At 43.1% G+C, this 19,324-nt stretch overlaps 1 protein-coding gene across 1 annotated transcript in view; it reads left to right on the top strand.

Moving 5' to 3' along the window:
• The window catches only part of LOC140694801 (trafficking protein particle complex subunit 9-like), a 49,054-nt gene extending 31,896 nt beyond the window's left edge, over nt 1-17,158 (top strand). Inside the window, exons 8-9 of the mRNA XM_072957864.1 lie at nt 3,396-3,466; nt 16,632-17,158. Coding sequence (XP_072813965.1) covers nt 3,419-3,466; nt 16,632-16,880 — 297 coding nt within the window. The 5' untranslated portion in view covers nt 3,396-3,418 and the 3' untranslated portion in view covers nt 16,881-17,158. The remainder of the gene's footprint in view (nt 1-3,395; nt 3,467-16,631) is intronic.
• Nucleotides 17,159-19,324: the final 2,166 nt, after the last annotated feature.

The following is a 19,324-nucleotide window of genomic DNA, read 5'->3' as shown; positions in this document are numbered from 1 at the left end:
ACCCTGTCCGGGTTATTCATGTTATAAAACATAAAATCTGTAAAAGTACAGAACCCTTTTACTCCGAAGACATTCCACAAATACTCCTTTAATCTGGGTGTGGTTTTAACAAGACACAAACATTAGAACATATACTTGCATGTTGCCAGTGCAAAATCCCCAAATGAATAGTCTAGCTCAACATCTAAAATCTTTCTTATCTACCTTGGATATGTATGGATAAGTGAAGCAGTTTGCTAAGAACCCAAGACCAGGTTTAGGATACAGGCTGATGTAGCTCAGCGGGTCCTCCCAAGCTGATGCTCTGCCAGAGAGTGGGGTTGAGGGGAGAGGGCGTGCCCTGCCCTCCATGAGCTGACAGTTTCATGGCAAACACCTTCACAAGGTGAAGAAATTGGGGTTTCTTCTATGAACAGTGGGTCTGAAAAGAGCCCAAAAAGCATGGGAGTGACACAATCCCATTTGTCTCAAGTAGGGGAGAGTGGCTGTGGGGCCACTTGGGAGACTCGTGAGTCCAGGTGGGCAGTGTTGGTGGCTTCCACTTGAGCGGTAGGATAGTGGGTAAAAGCGAACAGATTGAAGGCATGTTTAGATGGTAAAAAGAAAGATTTAAAGCTGTCTGTGAAGGTAGGATGGAGTAAGGCCCAGGTTTCTGGGTGGATTAATGAGTTAAATGATGGTCCTGCTGTGTTCTGAGGAGGGAAAGCTGCAGAGGGATTTCTGGGGGAAAACTGATGAGTTCAGCTGTGGGTAAAGTGAAAGGTTGTTAGATGTGTGGTCTGGGATCTCAGGTGAGAGCCAGTAGTGAGTAGGGAGAGGGGAGAGAGACTTTCAAATAATTTTATCTTGTGAACATACATATAAGGATGAGTAATGACACACTTAACCCCTCTATATTCTGTATTTAAAACCCAGTAACATTTTGCTATATTGGTTGCAGGGGTTCTTAATTTTTTAATACAAATAAAATAAATAGAAACAAAATAGTGGAGTTAATGAATATCTTAGAGTTGATGTGTGTCCTTGTATGTATTTTGATTTCTCATCTTTATAAACATAATCTACAAAAAGTTAACTTGCTTAGAATAAGAGTTAAACACAGGGACATGACAGACTCTGTTGGGGGTTGAAGGTGATATCTTTGGCAAATTATATAGCCTCTTTTTGCCTTTGTTGCATCTTCTGTGAATGCCCCCGTGCCCCTCATCACAGCTGATTTCCTAGACTAGAAGTTGGGAGGGAGGCTGCTGAATGGAGTAAGAGGTGGCAACTGCTAGGAACAAAGAAGACAAAGACAAAAACAGATTAAAGCCGAGAAACTGAGTCCTAATACCCTCAAAGGAAAAATAATCCCGCAGTGTTTTGAGCCACTTATCGTAAGGGAAACAAAATCACGTGGATCCAAATCTCTTGAGCATATGTATATTGTGGGTGGGAGGGTATCATCAGAAAAGGGTTGAGAAGAGGCTTTTTGGTTTCCCTTAACGTTTTCAGTAAGAATGGGGTGCAGAAGCAAAAACCACCCGCTACACAGTAGAAGGTGTTGTTTTGTGCGAAACTGACCAAAGTTTGGAAACCAGTCATCAGTGGTGCTGGGAAATGAAGAGGCTTCTGGATTGGGTGGGGCACTTGCTGTGACTTCCAGGTGACCTGCTGGCTGGGGTCTGTGAGGCGGGCAGTAGGTTTGCAGTGTGACCTGGGCATAATCCCTGGCTCTGAGGCTGCTGGTCTGACTAGCAGACCTGGGCAGATGCAGTCCTATTGGGGCATCTCGCGATGTGGCCTGGGACACCTGCCAAGCTGAGGGCGAGAGGAGGGATCCCCTAAGGGGGTGTCCCTTTGAAGAGTAGAAACGTCCTCCTGCAGGGGAGGAAGAGCCTCTGAGCAGCGGGCCGGATGCACAGGCAAGAGCAGCCTGAGCACGGAGATTTCAGGGACCTGGAAGTCATAAAGTGGCCCGAACAGCCTTGTTCCTGAGAAACTGGAGGGAAAAGATGCTGCAAATGCAGGCTAATTTCAGACCCTGTGGTGGGTCATGAGTGATAGGAAAGAACTGGTCAGGCAGGCACGAAAGAACCCTGTGGTTGTCCCAGTTGGGGCGTCACACCAGAGGGAGGAGCAGAGTTATAGACTTTGTCACTTTTTATCTGTGTGACTTTGAACAATAACACCCCACCTCTCTCTATATATATCTTCATCTGTAAAGTGACCGAGTGACAACTCGTGTCATCAGAAGGCTTAGTTTAGCTCTGATCCTCATTGTCCAGTCCTGTCAGTGCTGCCCTGCAAGGTTCTGCAGTGGGTGCTCTTACCCTGAGATGGGAGGGCGTAGAAGGGCATTGTAGCACCCGAGGGCAGGAAGGGGTTGCTTTAAAAGCAGACATGTAGCCTCCTGCAGCTGCAGACCTGCAGGCAGTTTGGTTTATGGTCGTGGAGAGGACTTTGGAGGTCTTAGCATCGTCTTAAGACTTGTTTTCCCTTGGGGACCTGATTTGCCTTTGCAGATTAATGTTGAAGATTTGGGCTTCTGGCAAAGCTGTTTTCAGAGATGGGTATATATGTAACATATAGTATAAAATGAAAGGTTTTATTTAATATTTGGGACTTTGTAGCTGTAGGGAACAGCTCTGTTGGCCTGGTTTCCACGGAGGACACTAGCAGTCGTCAGAGCGTGCGGGAGGGCAGGCAGCCTGCTGTGCTGCTGCAGGGGTTCTCCCCAGCAGGACGCTCTGCTGAGTTGACTATTCTCTGAGTTTGGTTGCCAGAGGAGCAGACAGCAAAGTAATGAGTTCTGGTGGGATTGTATAATGACAGGAAGAAAGAGGGAGCCGTAGTTCTTAGGGACTACTACACTCTTTTGGTTCCTGATCCAGTGTGTCCCATTACACAATTGATGAGTTGTGTCTATTCTGGGACTTGATTGAAATAAACGTGCAGCCTGAATATTAAGAGTTATGTTTTATTTGTCAGAAGGACTCGAGCCAGGATGACCGCCTCTCAGAACACTCTGAGGGACTGCTCGCAAGAGTAGGGGAGAAGCTAGGATTATATAGGAGCTTTACAACAAAGACCAGGTAGTCAGAACAATAAAACATTGCTTGTTATCTAAAGAAAGCCAGGTATCTCAAGTTCATGAATTTAATGCTTTTCAATATATGGGAGGAAGCCAACATTTGGGCTGACTGAATATATACTTTAGACAAGCACCTAGCTATCTAGGGCCAGTAATCTGTCCTTTCTTATTCTGAGTCTGCTCAGAGGGCACCGTTGTGAATGGCTGCAGGCCTGTCTTCACTGGGGGGTGGCGGCAGCCGCTGATGACTTGTTTTCAGCATTCTTTGTTTAGTGACATGGTTGCAATATTTTCATTCAATTTGTAGTGTTTTCATTCACAGAAAATTATGGTATTACCCTGATTATGGATAATCTGGAAGCTTGGAATGGAACCGAGATGGAATTACTGCAGGTAACTTCTACTTTAATAAGCCATGTGTAAACATGAACACGGAGGAAGCATACAAAAGGATTCGGTGGTGAATGGGAAGGGTTTCTGCACGTTACAGGAGAAGGCAAGGCAGAATTCTTCTTCTTTGTGGGCAGGTATGTGAGTCCAACTTTCCTTTCTGAAGTGCTTTCTGAGAACTGTTTATGGTAATGAACCAACATTGACAAACGGTGACACACATTGCATTTAAGAGCTGGCTGGCTTCAACTTGGGTATTGGACAGGTGGAATTCATAGGCAGTGGTCAGGTGGATGGGACAGAGATGGAGCCCAGGCCTGGGCCCATATTCAGGTTGAAATCGCCATTTACTCACCATAGCGCCTTGGACTTGAATGTAACCTCTCTTAAACTGATGGTGAGTCTGTGAAATGGGCATGATAATATTCGTTACTTCCTGGGCTTGTTGTAAGTTCTGAAGATTATTATAGCACACATGAAGCACTTAACACACTGACACTTAGCAGTGTACACTTTGTTCGACCACCACGCTTGGTGTGTGTCAGAGCCTTAAAGGCAGCATGTGTCTGTTTAGGATGCACTGGTAGCCCCTTGGCTACTTTGTGAATTTGGTGATTTCCTTTAATACTTGTAACTCTGTGTGCCATGGGCAGTTATTTTTATGGACAGATGAGGAATCTCAGGGTAAAAAAGACTGTGTAATTTGCCCAAAGTCAGACCATAATTTTGTGTGCAGGGGCCTCGGTTCAGCATGGGCTCCTGGGCCTTCTGCTCTCTCCGTTCAGCACCAGAGCCAGATGTGGGCTCGGCTGTTTCCCAGCCCAGAATATCCGGCAGGCCACAAGACACACCTGGTCCTGTGCTGCTTGAGCAAAATCTCCGGAGGAGAGGCAGTTACAAAAGGGATAAACATAAAAACAGACGACAGCAAATTGTGATCAGCTCTGAGAAGGAAAGGAACACGTCTGGCCGTGCAGAGCTGGGAGCTTTCCCATCGGGGCTGCTCTGGGGGCGCTCATCTCAGCTAAACAGGCTGTGCTGCTGCACCAAGGCAGGAAGGCAGGGCGCGTGTGGCCAGGTAGACAGGGCCTCGTTGATCGTACTCATTCCCTATTAAGTGGCAGGTGTCACAGGCACTTAACTAATAAACAGATGTTGGCCAGAATCATCACGCATTTTGCTTGGTAGTTTTATTGGCGCCAACTTTGAGAGGAGGTCATTGAAGCTGGGGAGTTTGCTGCATGCCCGTGATTACCATGGAAATACCCCACTGGTCTTTCAACCTAGACTGGTGTGGCTGTCATGTCCCAGCCCTGTGAATGGCATCGTGCAGCTTCTCCCAAGTGGCCCAAATGACTGACATTGATATGCTTAATTCGTAGGAAATGGTATGTGGCAATAAGAGAAAAAGGTAGTAAGAAATTGGAAAACTAGAAAATAACCAATTCTTCCCCTTCTGGGGGACCGTACCCTGTGTCTCTCACCCCACTCACTGCCTGTCACCTCCTCCCTGCCGACTCCGTGTTCAGAAGCCACTCTGAGCCTTTGAAGAACATTTTGCCTCATGACACTGTTGACTAGGACCTGCGACCTCTCTGTCCCTGGTTAACTCTCTCTTCAAAGCCATTTAAATTTCTTGCAGGCTCCTCCACTCAAATGTAAGAATAGCCCCTTTAAACTTCTTGATGCAGCTCCTTAATGAAGATCTTGGGAAGGAAACCTAGCCAAAACCTGGGAGGTATTCACAGAGTGAATGTAACCTGAGCATTTTTTGACGTTCAGAATCAGAGCGGTGGGAGACACAGGAAGGCCTTTTTAAGTTAGCAAGTGGAAAGAGAAAGGACTCAGGATGTTTGAGACTGAAACATCTCGGTCCCAGCCAGCAAGGCACCTGCGTTCAGGATGGTGTGTGGGGAGTGCAGAGTTCTCAAAAAGAAAGAAGTGGTGGGATGGCAGGGAGGACATTTAGGTACTTAACTGGGGAAGGAAAAAGTTGGCTGAACAATTCATGGTTGAACAAGAGGATTGTGACATGATGTGCTTGTATTTTGGAGAGAAGGGTTTTGTGGAGCCAGGCCTAAGGAGAAATCTCTCTGACTGGGGAGTCAGCACAACAAAAAAACACACAGAACCAGGCAGACCCCATGGCCCCTGATGGGGGAGAGGCTGCCCACCAATTGGAGACCTGGAGGCTGCTTCTGTCCCTTAGCTGGGGCCTCAGACCTCACTTCACATCCCAGTCCTGTTGATACAAGAAAAAATATGTGGGGCATGAGAAGGGCTGTGTCCCAGGCTTCCGTTGAGCCCCTGGGATGTGCCCCACCAGATTTTGTTCCTTGGCTTCATGCAGTAAAGAATTCAAGAACAAGCCAGTGTTGAGTAAAGGTAGATTTATTCAGAGAGATACATTGACAGGCATGAGAAACGTCACGAAGTATGGGGGTTTGATGCTCAGATTAAAAGTAGGCACACACTCCACAGAAATAGTGTGGGCCTTCTCCGAAGAGGTAGAGAGAGGGGTTCCTGGGATGTGGCTCTGTGTTGCTCCTTTTCTTGGGCTTCGTGGTTTCATATGCTAATAAGTAGAAGGACCAGCCTTAGGGCAAGGGGCTGGGATTCCAGGGAGTTGGCCATTTTCCACCCTTTGACCTTTTGTGGCTAGCCTTGTGACGGCCATGGTGCCTGGGGCCGTGTTATTCACCATGTTACTATTACAATGGGTGTATAATGAAGCTCAGGATCTACTAGAAGTTAAATCTCTTCATCCTGAGCCTCAAGACCTATTGGGGGTTGAATTCTCCACCATTTTGATGTTAATTGCTGTGGTCTTTCTTGAATGGCTTGCTCTGTGCCCTTCCAGCCTGTCTCACTGTGATGACACAGAGAGAGCAAAGGCCGGGCCCTGCGTGTGTTCCTGCATTTAACAGCGGGAGATGTGGGGTGGGCTGAGGATGACTCTGAGTGGTGAGAAATATGTTTCAGATTTTCCCACATGAGACATGGGAACCTGCCAGCAGCCATTGCAGATTTATCTCACGGGCATTATCGCTTGTGTTGTTACGGAAACAACAGGCCAGCCAAGAAATAAGCAGCACTCAGAGGGTGGGAGTACTGAGATTTATTATGCCAGCGGGCTCAGAGGGGCTTCTGTTCCCAAGCCCTGAGCACATCCAAGACGTGCACATGAGGTTTTATAGGGTTAATTACAAGTATGGGGCTTTTAGCCAATAAGGCTCGAACAACAAAAAGCAAGGAATCAGTACACTGAAGCTTATCAATTTGGAACAGATCACGTTACTGACAATTGTTGACCTTGGATTTACGAGTTAGCTTGTTAGCCCAGTAAACTGACACTGAACTTCAGATTTACGAGTTAGCCCAGCAAAACTTAGATCAGTAAACCGACACTTATCACACTTAGATTTGTGACTTAGCTTGTTAGCCCAGCTGGGGTTTTTGTTCACAGTGTCACTCATCTTTTCTATTTTCCTTTTATTTTTAAAGTATTTAATCCAAATTTAATATCAGGATTTTTTTGGAAAGAAATTTCTCTTTTTCTTTTCTTTGGGGCTCTTTTGGGGGGTAGGTAATTAGGTATATTTATCTGTTAGTGGAGGCCCTGGGGCTTGAACCCAGGACCCTGTTCACACTAAGCACACGCTCTACCACCTGCCCCATCATCTTTTTCTTTTTGCTTTAGCTGCCAAGAATCTTACAGCTGAATTTCTAGTCGGCCTTTAACACTTGCCCTGACTTCATGGAATCCATTTTTATGAGTTTACCTCCCCCTGGTTTCATTTAAGTATTGAATCTCCATTTTCTCTTCACTCTCAGTTTTGCCTTTTTGTTGTTATGGTTGTTAAGCTGTGTTTAAAAAATTGTTTAATTTCTCTTTTAGCAGGAGGCTGAAGTAAATAAATATGTAAACAAACATCACACTTAAATGCTTTTATATATTCTAAGCTGTTTAGTAGTTAATTAAAAACCAAATTGAATATTAAAGGGATAACATTTTTAAATTATTTTTTAATTTTTTATAAAGACATAGCTGATTTAAAATATATGTTTCAGGTGTACAATAGATGCTCCATTTATAGTTACTGTAAAACATTGTCTGTATTCCCTGTGTTGTAAGATACATCCCTCTAGAGTGTTTACATTACATGTTGCAGTTTGTATAAGAAAGTTGGGTAACGCAGAGTCTGGAACGTGGCTGTGTATGACTCAGGTTCACGCTCACCCTGCCTGTCAGAGCTCAGGCCTTCACTCCTTTCTGCAGGGGAGCGAGTGGAGGCAGATCTCACCAGCGCTGGCACCACACTCTGAGTGGCAGTGACAGCAGTGACTGTGTGTGGACGTGAAAATTGTTGTTCCAAGAGTTTTACATGCTTTTCTGCATTTAATAATTAAAGCCCTCCTGTGAGGAAGGGTTTTAAGTTTTTAATGAATAATACATTTTATTTTGGTATTGATAGACTTCAAAACTCCGGAAAATTTACAGGAGTAGTACAATAAATGCTTAGATACAGTTCACCTTAAAGGGCACTATTTGCCCTTTTGTGACGGGCTTATTTTAGCATAAATTTTCAAAGTTCATTCATATTGTAGCCTGAATCAGTACATTATTCTTTTTGTTTGAAAATATCCTTTTCCTTTTTTTTCGTTTTTGGTCTATTTAAAAATATTTTCATTGAAGTCTAGTCAGTTTATAGTGTTGCATCAGTTTCTTGTGTACAGCACAAAACTTCAGTTAAATAGGAACATACCTGCATTCATTTTCATATCCTTTTTAAACATAAGTTACTATAAGTTATTAAATATATTCTCCTGTGCTATACAGTATATACTTGCTGTTTATTGTATACATACTCAGCATCTGCAAATCTTGAACTCCCAATTTATTCATTCCACACCCTCTCCCCTCTGGTAACCATAGTTTGGTTTCTATGTCTCTGTGTCTGTTTCTGTTCTGTAGATAAGTTTATCTTTTTGTTCCTTTGTTTTTGTTTTTTTTTTGGTTTTAGATTCCACATGTGAGCGATCTCATATGGTATTTTTCTTTCTCTTTCTGGCTTATTTCACTTAGAATGTCATTCTCCTGGTCCATTCATATTGCTGCAAATGGCATTATTTTATTATTATTTTATTGCTGAATAGTAGTCTATTGGACATATATACTACAACCTCTTTATCCAGTCGTCTGTCAGTGGACATTTAGGTTGTTTCCATGTCTTGATATTGTAAATAATGCTGCTGTGAACATTGGGGTGAAACTGTCTTTTTGAATTACGTTTCCTTTCGGATATATGCCCTGGAGTGGGATTGCTGTGTCATCTGGGCCCCCAAGGTTTTGTCTTTTGAGGAACCTCTATACAGTTTTCCACAATGGCTCCACCAAACTGCATTCCCACCACAGTGTAGGAGTGTTCCCAATTCTCCACAGCCTCTCCAGCATTTAGTGTCTATGAACTTCTGAATGATGGCTATTCTGACTGGTGAAAGGTGATACTTGTTTGCAGTTTTGATTTGCATTTCTCTGATAATGATATTGAGCATTTTTTCATGTGCCTATTGGCCATTTGTATGTCTTCATTGGAGAAATGTTTCTTTAGGTCTTCTGCCCATTTTTGGATTGAATTGTTTGTTTTTCTTTTTTATCAAGTGTAAAAGCTGTTTACATATTCTGGGAATTAAGCCCTTGTCACTTTCATTTAATGCAACTATTTTCTCCCACTCCATAGGTTGTCTTTTTGCTTTAATTTTTGTTTTCTTTTCTGTGCAAAAGCTTGTAAGTTTAATTAGAACCCACTTGTATATTTTTGCTTGTATTTCTATTGCTATAGTAGACTGCTCTTGGAAAATATTGTTGAGATATATGTCAGATGTTTTGCCTATGTCTTCTTCTAAGAGGTTTATAGTGTCTTGTCTACAATTTTTAGTCTTTAAGCCATTTTGAATTCATTTTTTTGTATGTTGTGAGGGGGTAGTCTAACTTCATTGATTTACATGCAGCTGTGCAGTTTTCCCTGCACCATTTGCTGAAGAGGCTGTCTTTGCTCAATTGTATGTTCTCACCTCCTTTGTCAAAGATTCAATTACCAAAAGTTTGTGGGACTATTCTTGGTAATTTTGTTTATCCATTCATTGATGGATGGATATTTTTAGTGACTTTTAGCTACTCTGAATGATACTGCTATGAATATTGATGTGCAAGTTTTTGTGAGAATACATTTCCATTCTGTTGGCTGTACAGTTGGCCCACCTTATCTGTAGTTTCCACTTCATGGACCAAGATGGCTGATTGCAAAGGGACTTGATCATCCTTGGATTATGGTATCCAGGGTGGGGGTTCCTGAAACCAACCCCCCGAGGACACTGAAGGATGACTCTACATGTAGGAGTGGAATTGCTCAGCCACATAACTCTAACCTTTTGAGGAAACATCGGGCTCTTCCAAAGAAGCTGCACCATTGCCCCTTTCCAACGGCTGCATATTGAGGGTATCCATTTCTCTGCCTCCTGATTGACACTTGTTATTGTCCATGTTTTGATTATAACCATCCTAGTGAGTTTAAAATGAGATCTCATTTTGATTTTGATTTCGCTAGTGATGCTGACCATCTTTTCAGATGCTTATTGGCCAATTGTGTATCTATTTAAATCCTTGGCAAATTAAAAAATTGGGTCGATTTTCTTTGTATTGTTCAGTTGTAAGCATTTGTTTTATATCCTGGATACTAGTCTCTTATTAGATATATGCTTTGCAAGATTTTTCTCCTATTCTGCAGATTGTCATTTCACTTTAATTTTTTTAAACATTAAAACAATTTCTTTATAGGGGAGGTAATTAGATTTATTCATTTTGTTTTTCTTCCTTAGTACGCACTCTATCATTTGAGCTACCCCTTTCCCCTTTCATTTCACACTCTTGATGTTGTCCTTTGTAACAAATGATTTTAATTTGATGAAGTCCATTTTATCTATTTTGTTTTATCACTTGTGCTCTTGGTATTGTATCTAGGAAGCCATAGCCTATCCTATGACCACAAAGATTCATACTATGTCTTCTTTTAGAAAGTTCATATATTTAGTTTTTACGTTTCTGTCTGTGATCCATTTTGAATTAATATTTGTTATATAAAATACGGGGTCCAGATTCCAGATTCATTCTTTTGCCTTCAGATACCCAGGTGTCTCTGCTCCATTTGTTGGATAGACTATACTTTCAATGGAGTGTTGTTGGCACATTTCTGGAAAACTGACTGTAAATGTAAGTTTCCCCCCAGGATTTTTTATTGTGTCTCATAGATTTCTGCATCCAAACTTATGACAGAAGCATAATGACTTGAGTGCTATAGATTTGCTGTAACCTTTGAGTGAGTCCTCCAAATTTGCTCTTCTTTTTCAAGATTGTTTTGGCTGACCTGGGTCCCTTGCTTTCAATATGAATTTTGGGATCAGTTTTTCAATTTTTGCAAAGAAGTCAGCTGGAATTTTGATAGGGATTCCATTAAATATGTAGATTACTTTGGGAAGTCTTAACATTTTTAACAATATTTTCTACCATTGCATGATCATGGGATGCCTTCCATATATGAAGATATTTTAAAATTTTTTGGTGATACTTCAAAATATTCAATGTACAAATCTTGTAAACTTTTGTTAAATGTATCTCTCATTTTATTTTTTATGCAGTTGTAAATGGAACGGCTTAGCTTCATAAGGGTGGGACTATATATATCAATTTATTTATTTCTAGGATTCCTACATAGCAAATACACTAGGTTTATATTTGCTACATTGATCTATCCACAATTCTTCCCACCCCCGTGTCATAAGAAACCAAGACCCAGCTTAAGCCATCTGAACACCTATGTGGAAGTGAGAAATGAGACCTTTGGGTGGGGTTTGTGTAGATGATACTGAGATCTTATTCAGGATGGCTTCATCTTAATTTCTTTTAAACAATCCTTTCAGAGTACATAGTCAGATACATTAGGAAAATGCTGTTTTGATGTGTGGAGGAGCTAAGACTATAATTTTCAAGTAATTTCTAGTGAGAGTGTTGTACTTGAAACATAATTTGCATCAATCTTTGAAGATTTATGTTTCAGGAGCTTTGAGTAAATAATACCTGTCTTTATTCAATAACTACAACTAAATGCTCAAGCAACATGTAAGAGTTTGAGCAAACTGCTCCCGCCCTGTAGTGCTGGTTGGTTGCAGCTGTAACTGGAGTCAGCGCTTACCTCGCCCAGTACACTTGTGCTGATCTGCTCAAAACAGTTCGTCCAACAGTTTGTCGGTAGTCTTTTAGACAAAGCCATAAAGCATTGATTTAAGGTTGCTGGAATGTAATCTATTCTTATTAATATTAAGTAAGCACATATTGAGTACTTACTGTATGTTGGGAATTGTCCCTCAGCCTCACATGAATATTACTTCTAATAAAACCTCTCATATTTCCCTGTTATTTGCACTTTACAGATAAGGAGACTGAGGATTAGGTCTTCTCTCTTTTGGGGGGAGCTCATTATCAATGATGGGAAGTTGTAAGGGAAAAGATATTGATTCATCCAGAGAAAATATTTTTCTGAGATTCAGTATTGAAGAAGGTAACCACTGAAGAGGGTGATCATTGTTTGAGTGAGACGAGCCCCGGGTTGTACGGAGTCAGCATCCCTGTCCTGGACGCTGCACGTGTAGAGCTGCGTGGTGGGTGAGGCGGCGCGGCCGCGCAGGGAAAGCGGATGCCGGGCCGTTGGGCTGTGCTCAGGCCCGGTGGGGCTTTCTCCTAAGAGCAGTGGACCGTCATTGACAGATTTTAAGTAGGCTAGTGCGATGCTCTCGTAGATCACTTTTGTCTTGTAGAATGCTTAGAAACATTTAGAAGGCTCGGCAGGAGGTGATGTGATGAGTCAGAGTAGGGTGGCTGCAAGGTGTAGCAGTGTTCAATTTTCAAGTGATTTTCAGTCCCAGGTTTGTGGCTCAGTAGCCGTGTCACTTTGGATGACACACCCAAGGAAGTGAAACAATTTATCTAATCAATAGAAGCAGTGATGTACCGAACTCCCAGGACTGCTGTGTAGATCCAGTGAGATAACGTGTGCACAGTGTGCAGCATGGTCCCCAGCACAGAGTCAGTGCTGAGGGAGTGCCAGTGAGTACCTGGTAGGACAGGTGTGGGTGGTGGATCTGGTTGACTGAGGAAATTTGCCCCTGAAGGAGGGGTCTTGTCACATCTGTGAGTGATTGGCCTGAGCTGGGAGAGGCAGGGAGACCTTGCCCCTGACCAAGGGCCCTGGGCAGGATGGCTATGGGAGGAACACCGTGAAGTTAGCTCTTTGCAGGTGGAGTTGGAGGTGCCCTTGAGACATCTAAGTGCAGTGTCACAATCACAGAAGTGGTCTGGTCCCGGGCTGTGCATTTTCCTGCTGAGATATTGATCTCTGAACGCGAAGACATACTTTACAGGACAAGTGAATAGTAGTATCATCTCTCATCAAAGCTCACATCTCTTTATTCATCACTCACTTTGCTAATTGGGTACTTACAGAACACACTTCACTGTCCTCCCCTGGGCTCAGGCTCCACAGAAAAGAGCTGGTGAGTCTCCCTCTTTTCCAGAAGAAGACACACTTAGCTGGTAGACTTCTATACCTCGCCAGACTTAGAATTTTAGGTTGTTGATTTAATTCTATTTTCTGTTGGTCATCTCCTGACAGGAGAGACGTTTTACCTCATGGTCAGGTTTCAATTAGCTGTTACTGAGAATTGCTGGTCTGATCCATAGTGTATTTATTCTATTAACTTTGTAGAGTACTTATCATTTTTCTGTCTTTGCTCTTTAATTTTGTTTGCCCCTTCAATTTTCTATCTTATTTGGGACCTTATTTTATTTTTTAATTAAAAAATGTCTATTAGCAGTTAACAAAACAAAAGCAAAGAAAAAATGCACATGATAGCTAAATTTAGAAAATATCTTGTGTGTTTTCTGTCTCAGCAATGGAGGGTTCTAGAAACTCGTGAAAAGCTTCATTACATAAGTTCCTTTAAATTCTGATTAAGAAATAAAACCTTCCTTCCTCATCTTTCAAGCTGCACAGCTAATTGTCAAGAAAGTGAGGGGAAATTCTCAGAAGCCAAGACAAACCAGAAAGCAGGGATTCTGGGAGATACGTGAGCCTTAGAAGCCCTGGGGTGCCGGTTGGCTCCTGAACTGAGTTTCAGTTGCCCTGGCAGGAGGGCAGGAGGTGAGCCTGTGTCCTCTCACACTGGGAGTTGGATGGCTGTTCTTATATAAGGCCAAACACATCCTGAGAATCCTGCTTTATAAAAGGTTGAATTAGAAAGAAAAGAATAAAAGCATTCCTCAAGGCAAGGAAGTAAGGAAAGTAAAATTTTTTGGAAGCGGGAAAAATAACATATCCAAAGTAAGGATTTAGTTTAAAGCTGTTCTGGCATGAGAGTGACCACAAACCCATGGCAGAAAATCACAGCTCCTCCCGGAAAGAGAAGGTGTGTTTTGAATGAATCAGTGGACAGCCATTCTGAAAAAGGCCTCCAGAGTCTTCTGGATCAAGATACTGGACTCAAACACCTCCCTTCCATGGTCTCATTTAAATAACCAGAAAGGTTTTAAAGGAAAGAAGCCATAATCATAGTTCTATTTATTGACATTACTTTATGCTAGGAATTCAAAGGTGACTATGGAGTTGTCTCCTCTTTTATGGACCTTACTTTCTATTTGACATAGTTGGGGAACTTGGTGGAGGGTGGTGTTAGTATGTTGCAATTAACCAGGAGAGGAGTTTAAGAAAGCAGTGAAGGGTTGGTGACATTTTTCGCTGAGGACAGTCCTGTTCAGTTGGCTTGTAATTACAGGCTCGTTGAGTTGTCACTGGAGGGAATTAATCTTAAGGAATTTGGACTTAGCTCAGGCCTCTTCAGAATGGACAAGTGAACCTGGAGAAAGACAGTCAAATCTGTGCAGACATTGAAGTTCACTTCAACATGTGGTATCCATGAGCCAAAGATAGGACTAGTAGGCAGCACTTCTTGAGGGCAGAGGAGTGGTTTTTAAGGTTCTTCAAGAATGAATCCCAAGGTACCGGGATGGCCAGTTGACAAACTGTGACTTTGCTCTTTGGACGGTGTATCCACCAAGGGTATTGGCCGTTTATAAGTTTCCATTTCTCCTTAATACATGTCAGGTTATGAGGACGTGGGCATAAACGTTTCACACCTTGTCAAGGTGACTTTGGGTACCTGCCTAGAATCATGGGCACAGTTGCGGCTGCGTCATACATCTTGCCGCACATCCCGCTCCCCGGCTCCGTGATCACGGCAGAGTGGTTCCTTATTGAGCTGTCCATCTCCTCTGTGACATCGTAACCAAACAAAAGATTGGAGAGTATTAGCTTGGCTTTTTTCTTTTCTAACATTCCCTTCAAATTATGATGACTGATAGTGGACCCAGTTACGTTTGCAGATGATTTACAAGTAGGGCTGTCAGTACAAACCTTGTAATCCCCGCTGTGTGATCTAGAGAAGAAAGTTACACTCTTTCCAAATTGTTTTGATGCACTTATGTGGGAAAATGATGTATGTTTGAATATGTATTTCCTCTCTTACTCATCATGGCTAGAGATGAATATTTGTAGACATGGAATGAGTACTCTGTATTTGAACTGTATGGTCCCCTAAATTCTCCCCAGCTTTTTAAAGTCATCACTGGAGTGCTACCTCCAGAGTGCCGCAAAGCATCCAACACTGCCTGCTCTTCGGACACTGTAAGTTTCCAAGTTGGAGAAGGCTGCTGGCTGGTGAGGCAATCTCTCGCACATCTCTGGTTGGGTGATGTGAGCTGAGAACACAAGAATTGGCAGACAGTAACTAACCACGATCACGTCCATTTCTGGAACACTCATGGAGGATTTTACACCTATGCTAGTGGAATACGTTATTTCATTTAGTTTTCCCAAAAATCATATTTAGATTTTATCACCTGTATTAAAAAGGAAACTGTCAAAGCGAGTGACGTGCAGACTTTGGACTGGAACACGGGTCTTTCTGATCCCTGTCTCTGTTCCCTCCCCGGCCTATCCTTGCAAATGACCAGGAGACTCTTCCTCTGTCTTGAGTTTCCCTCTGATGTTACCGCTCTCTTTGTTTCTAAGAGAGGAAAACAAGTCTAAACTTACTTTCCAGTTGGAAATGGAATGGAGAGTTAACGTTGGAAGCCGGGAGAATCTGTCCTGTGATGAAGTGGTCTCCGAGCCACTTCCACTGGGATGTCACATCACTGTCTGGGCCCCTTGCTCAGCCTGTGCACAGGTGACAGCGCAGTTGTGCCGAGCAGTCCTCCCGGACAGGGCAGTGGGTTGGAAATGAGTTTGGGGATTTGGTTTCATTACACAAGTTCCTGAGGGCCTTGACCTGGCACTTCGAGTGGGAGCATTCCCTGTCCCACAGACTGTGCTCTGGGCCCGTGCAGACCTGACGTGGCCTCAGCCTGAGTCTCAGGGCCCGTGGTGATGAGGAGCATTTTAGCCCAGGGTCTGCCGGAGGCTCTGAGACTACTGGGCTGTGGGACTTTGTCCAGGATGATAATAATTCCTCCCCGAGTTTCAGATTTCCTTGCCTGTGAGCCGGGGTAGTAGTTGTTTCTGAGATGATTGTAATGATTCAGTAATGGGCGCAGCGTGTGCTGACAGGTAGCTGGGTGCTTTAGGAGCAGAAGTCGCAATCACTCTGTCAGCCTCTCCCTGTGCGCTCTGTGCTTTGAGAAGTTGTGTGTTTGGTGAAAGTCCCGCCCAGACCCTAGGGTCTAGATGAACTGTTGTTCCTTTACTTTCCCTTCCTTTTCCTCTTTCCCTTCTCTGTGTCCCATGTTTAGGTAGCAGATTCCTCTATTTCAGGGAATACGGGCTTTTCTAGTAAAGGGACAGGTGGAATGCGGAGAGGTGGGGCCCAGAGAGGGTCTGGAGTGTCTGCACAGTGCTGCTTCCCTGCGTTTCTGCATCCGGTCCCATCAGTGCACTAAGTCAGCCTTCCTCTTCCTTCCTGTGTCATCGGGTCTCTGTTTTAAGGGAAAACCATTTTTATGGGTCTTTTTTCACTTACGTGTTTCATTCAGATGCTTGTTGCTTTTCTCCCTGTGCTTCAGCGTTCCGAGGAGAAAATTCAGCCGTGCAGCATCCTCTCCGAGCTCTACGAGTTGATCGGCTTCCACTGCAAGTCCACCTTCTTCAAGCGGGTGGCCCCCGTGCGGCACGCGGCCCCCGGCATCCCGGAGCCTGGCGGGAAGGCCTGCTCCCGACTCCTCCTGCAGACGCTTCCTGGCTACAGTCTGTCACTGGACTTGCAGGACTTCAGCAAATGTGTTGGAACTAAAACATTGCTTCAGCCCCATTAACCATGCCTGGTTTGGGCCCTGCTGTCCTGCCTCATCAGGGTGAATCTTGATTCATTTAGAACAGGGCTCAGCAGACTTTTCCTTTCAAGGGCTTGGGGGTAAATATTTCAGGGTCTGAAAACCTCCTGATCTCTGGTGCAGCTGCTCAGCTCTACTGTTTAGATGCCAGAACAACCAGATAGTCCACACACCCATAGAGCTTTATTAACAGCGGTGGCTGGGGCTGGATTGGGTGTATGAACTGCAGTTTGCCCCCACAGCCTCCTCAATATTGACACCTGCACCAGAGTGTACATTTGTGACAATGGGTGAACCTACACTGACATGTCATCATCACCCATAGCCCATAGTTGACACTAGGATTTACACATTGTGTTGTGCACTCTGTGGGTTTGGACAGATGTACAATGACATGTATCCACCATCACAGCATCATACAGAGTCGTGTGTCTTAGTGACCTTAAAATGCTCCGTGCTGCACCTCATTCATTGCTCTTTCCCCTCTAGCCTCTGGCAGCCACTGATCTTTCAGTCTCTGTGTTTTTCCCTTTCCCAGAACACCATACAGTTGGAATCAGACAGTTGCTGAAACTTCCCAGATTGGCTTCTTTCACTTGGTAATATGCATTTAAGGTTCCTCCATGTCTTTTCATTCCTTGATAACTCATTTCATTTTAGCACCAAATAATAGTCCATTTTCTGGCGGGACCACAGTTTATTTATCCATTCACCTACTGAAGAAGAGCTTAGTTGCTTCTGAATCCTGTTGAGTATGAATAAAGCTGCTATTAACATCTGTATGCAGATTTGTGTGTGAACATAAGTTTCCATTTCATCGAGTAAACACCAAGGAGCACAGTTGCCGGATCATATGTTAGAATTACGTCTAGCTCTGTAAAAAATTGCCAGACCGTCTTCCAAAGTACCTGGGCCATTTTTCATTCCCACCAACAATGCATTATAATTTCTGGTGCTCCACATCCTCACCAGCATTCGGTGCTGTCAGTGTTCTGCATTTTGGCAGTTCTGACAGGTGTGCAGTGGTATCTCGCTGTTTCAGTCTGCATCCCCTTGATGACAGGTGCTGTGGAGCATCTTTCCAAAGGCTTCTTTGGCATCCAGATTTCTTCTTTGATGAGGTGTGTGTTCAGGCATTTTGCTCATTTTTTAATCAGGTTATTCATCCTTCTTGTTGAGTGTAAAGAAATTTTGGTATATTCTGGATTTCAGCCCTTTATCAGTGTGTCCCTGCCCTTCACCTTCAGTGCCAGAGTTGTCCTTTGGGTCTCAGTGGAGTGTCAGATCTTCAAAGAGATTCCCTGTCTTCCCTCAGCCTAAATACTGTCCTTGTATTTTTCACTTTCAGTGACTCATTTTGTTCTTTTTAAATAGCATTTCCCATAATTTGTAAGTATATTAAAGACAAAAGGGCAATGATTGAACACCGCCTGCCCAACCAGGCTGTGTGCCCTGTGAGAGCAGAGGCCCTGTCCCCACTCACCATTTCCCATGACAGCACATGGCACATGTCCATGTAAAAGTGTGTAACGTGGGGCCAAACCTGATGAGCAGCTATGACGACATGTGTTGTCTACCATTTATTGAGTAGACTTTGTTTCTGATCTTAATTATTAAATCATATGAATGAAACTTGGTTGTTTTGAAAAATAAAACAACAAAGCACACCTCAATGTAATTGGTAATTTCTACTTAGATTTCTGACCCAGGAGGGGATGTTCACCATCATTTTGTGGAGGAGGTTGGGAAGGTAAAGTAAGAGAGTGAGATCAAATAAAGTAAAAATGATAACAGTCAGTTGGCTTTATTTTCACTGAAATAAAAGTTATTTTAAACCCTATCTCAGCTGTTGTCCTGTTGTTTTAAACATTTCTCATAGAATTAAATGGAAGCCCACTAAACCCTGAAAGGGAAACTGTGTGCTCAGGTCCTGAAAATTGTTTATGTCTATTTCTTGAGATACAAATTTCCCTGCTGGTTACAGAAATACGAGGCGGGAACACAACAGTGCACTGCATGTGTCTGCCTGCTTCACGGGCTGCTCAGTGTCAATTTCATTTCTTGGGTTGCAGTTTAGGACGGATTTCCATGAGAAATATTGCTCAGACTTTTCATGAATGAAGGATTGAATTTTCCACAGGAAATATTATGAAACAGAGTGACAAGGCACAAGGGTTTCCCATAAAGGAATAGTTGATATAATAAACTCTCACTATGGTGAATATTTTTAATAAAAGCAAGTTGAAAATTTTATCACTAGGTCAAATGGCACAAATCCGTCTGAAGAAAAAAGATTCAAAATTTATAGAAGAAGTGGTTTGAATCAAGAAGAAATTATGATTTCTACACTATTTGTTGTAAGAACTTATACTCAGTCTTAACATAATTGCCGGTGGTAGGAAGTGGATCATTATTTATTTATTAAA

The sequence above is a fragment of the Vicugna pacos genome, unplaced genomic scaffold (assembly GCF_048564905.1).
Source record: "Vicugna pacos unplaced genomic scaffold, VicPac4 scaffold_104, whole genome shotgun sequence".
Taxonomy (NCBI): domain Eukaryota; kingdom Metazoa; phylum Chordata; class Mammalia; order Artiodactyla; family Camelidae; genus Vicugna; species Vicugna pacos.
Note: the sequence above shows the minus strand (reverse complement) of the source record. Positions and strands in the feature narration are given on the sequence as shown.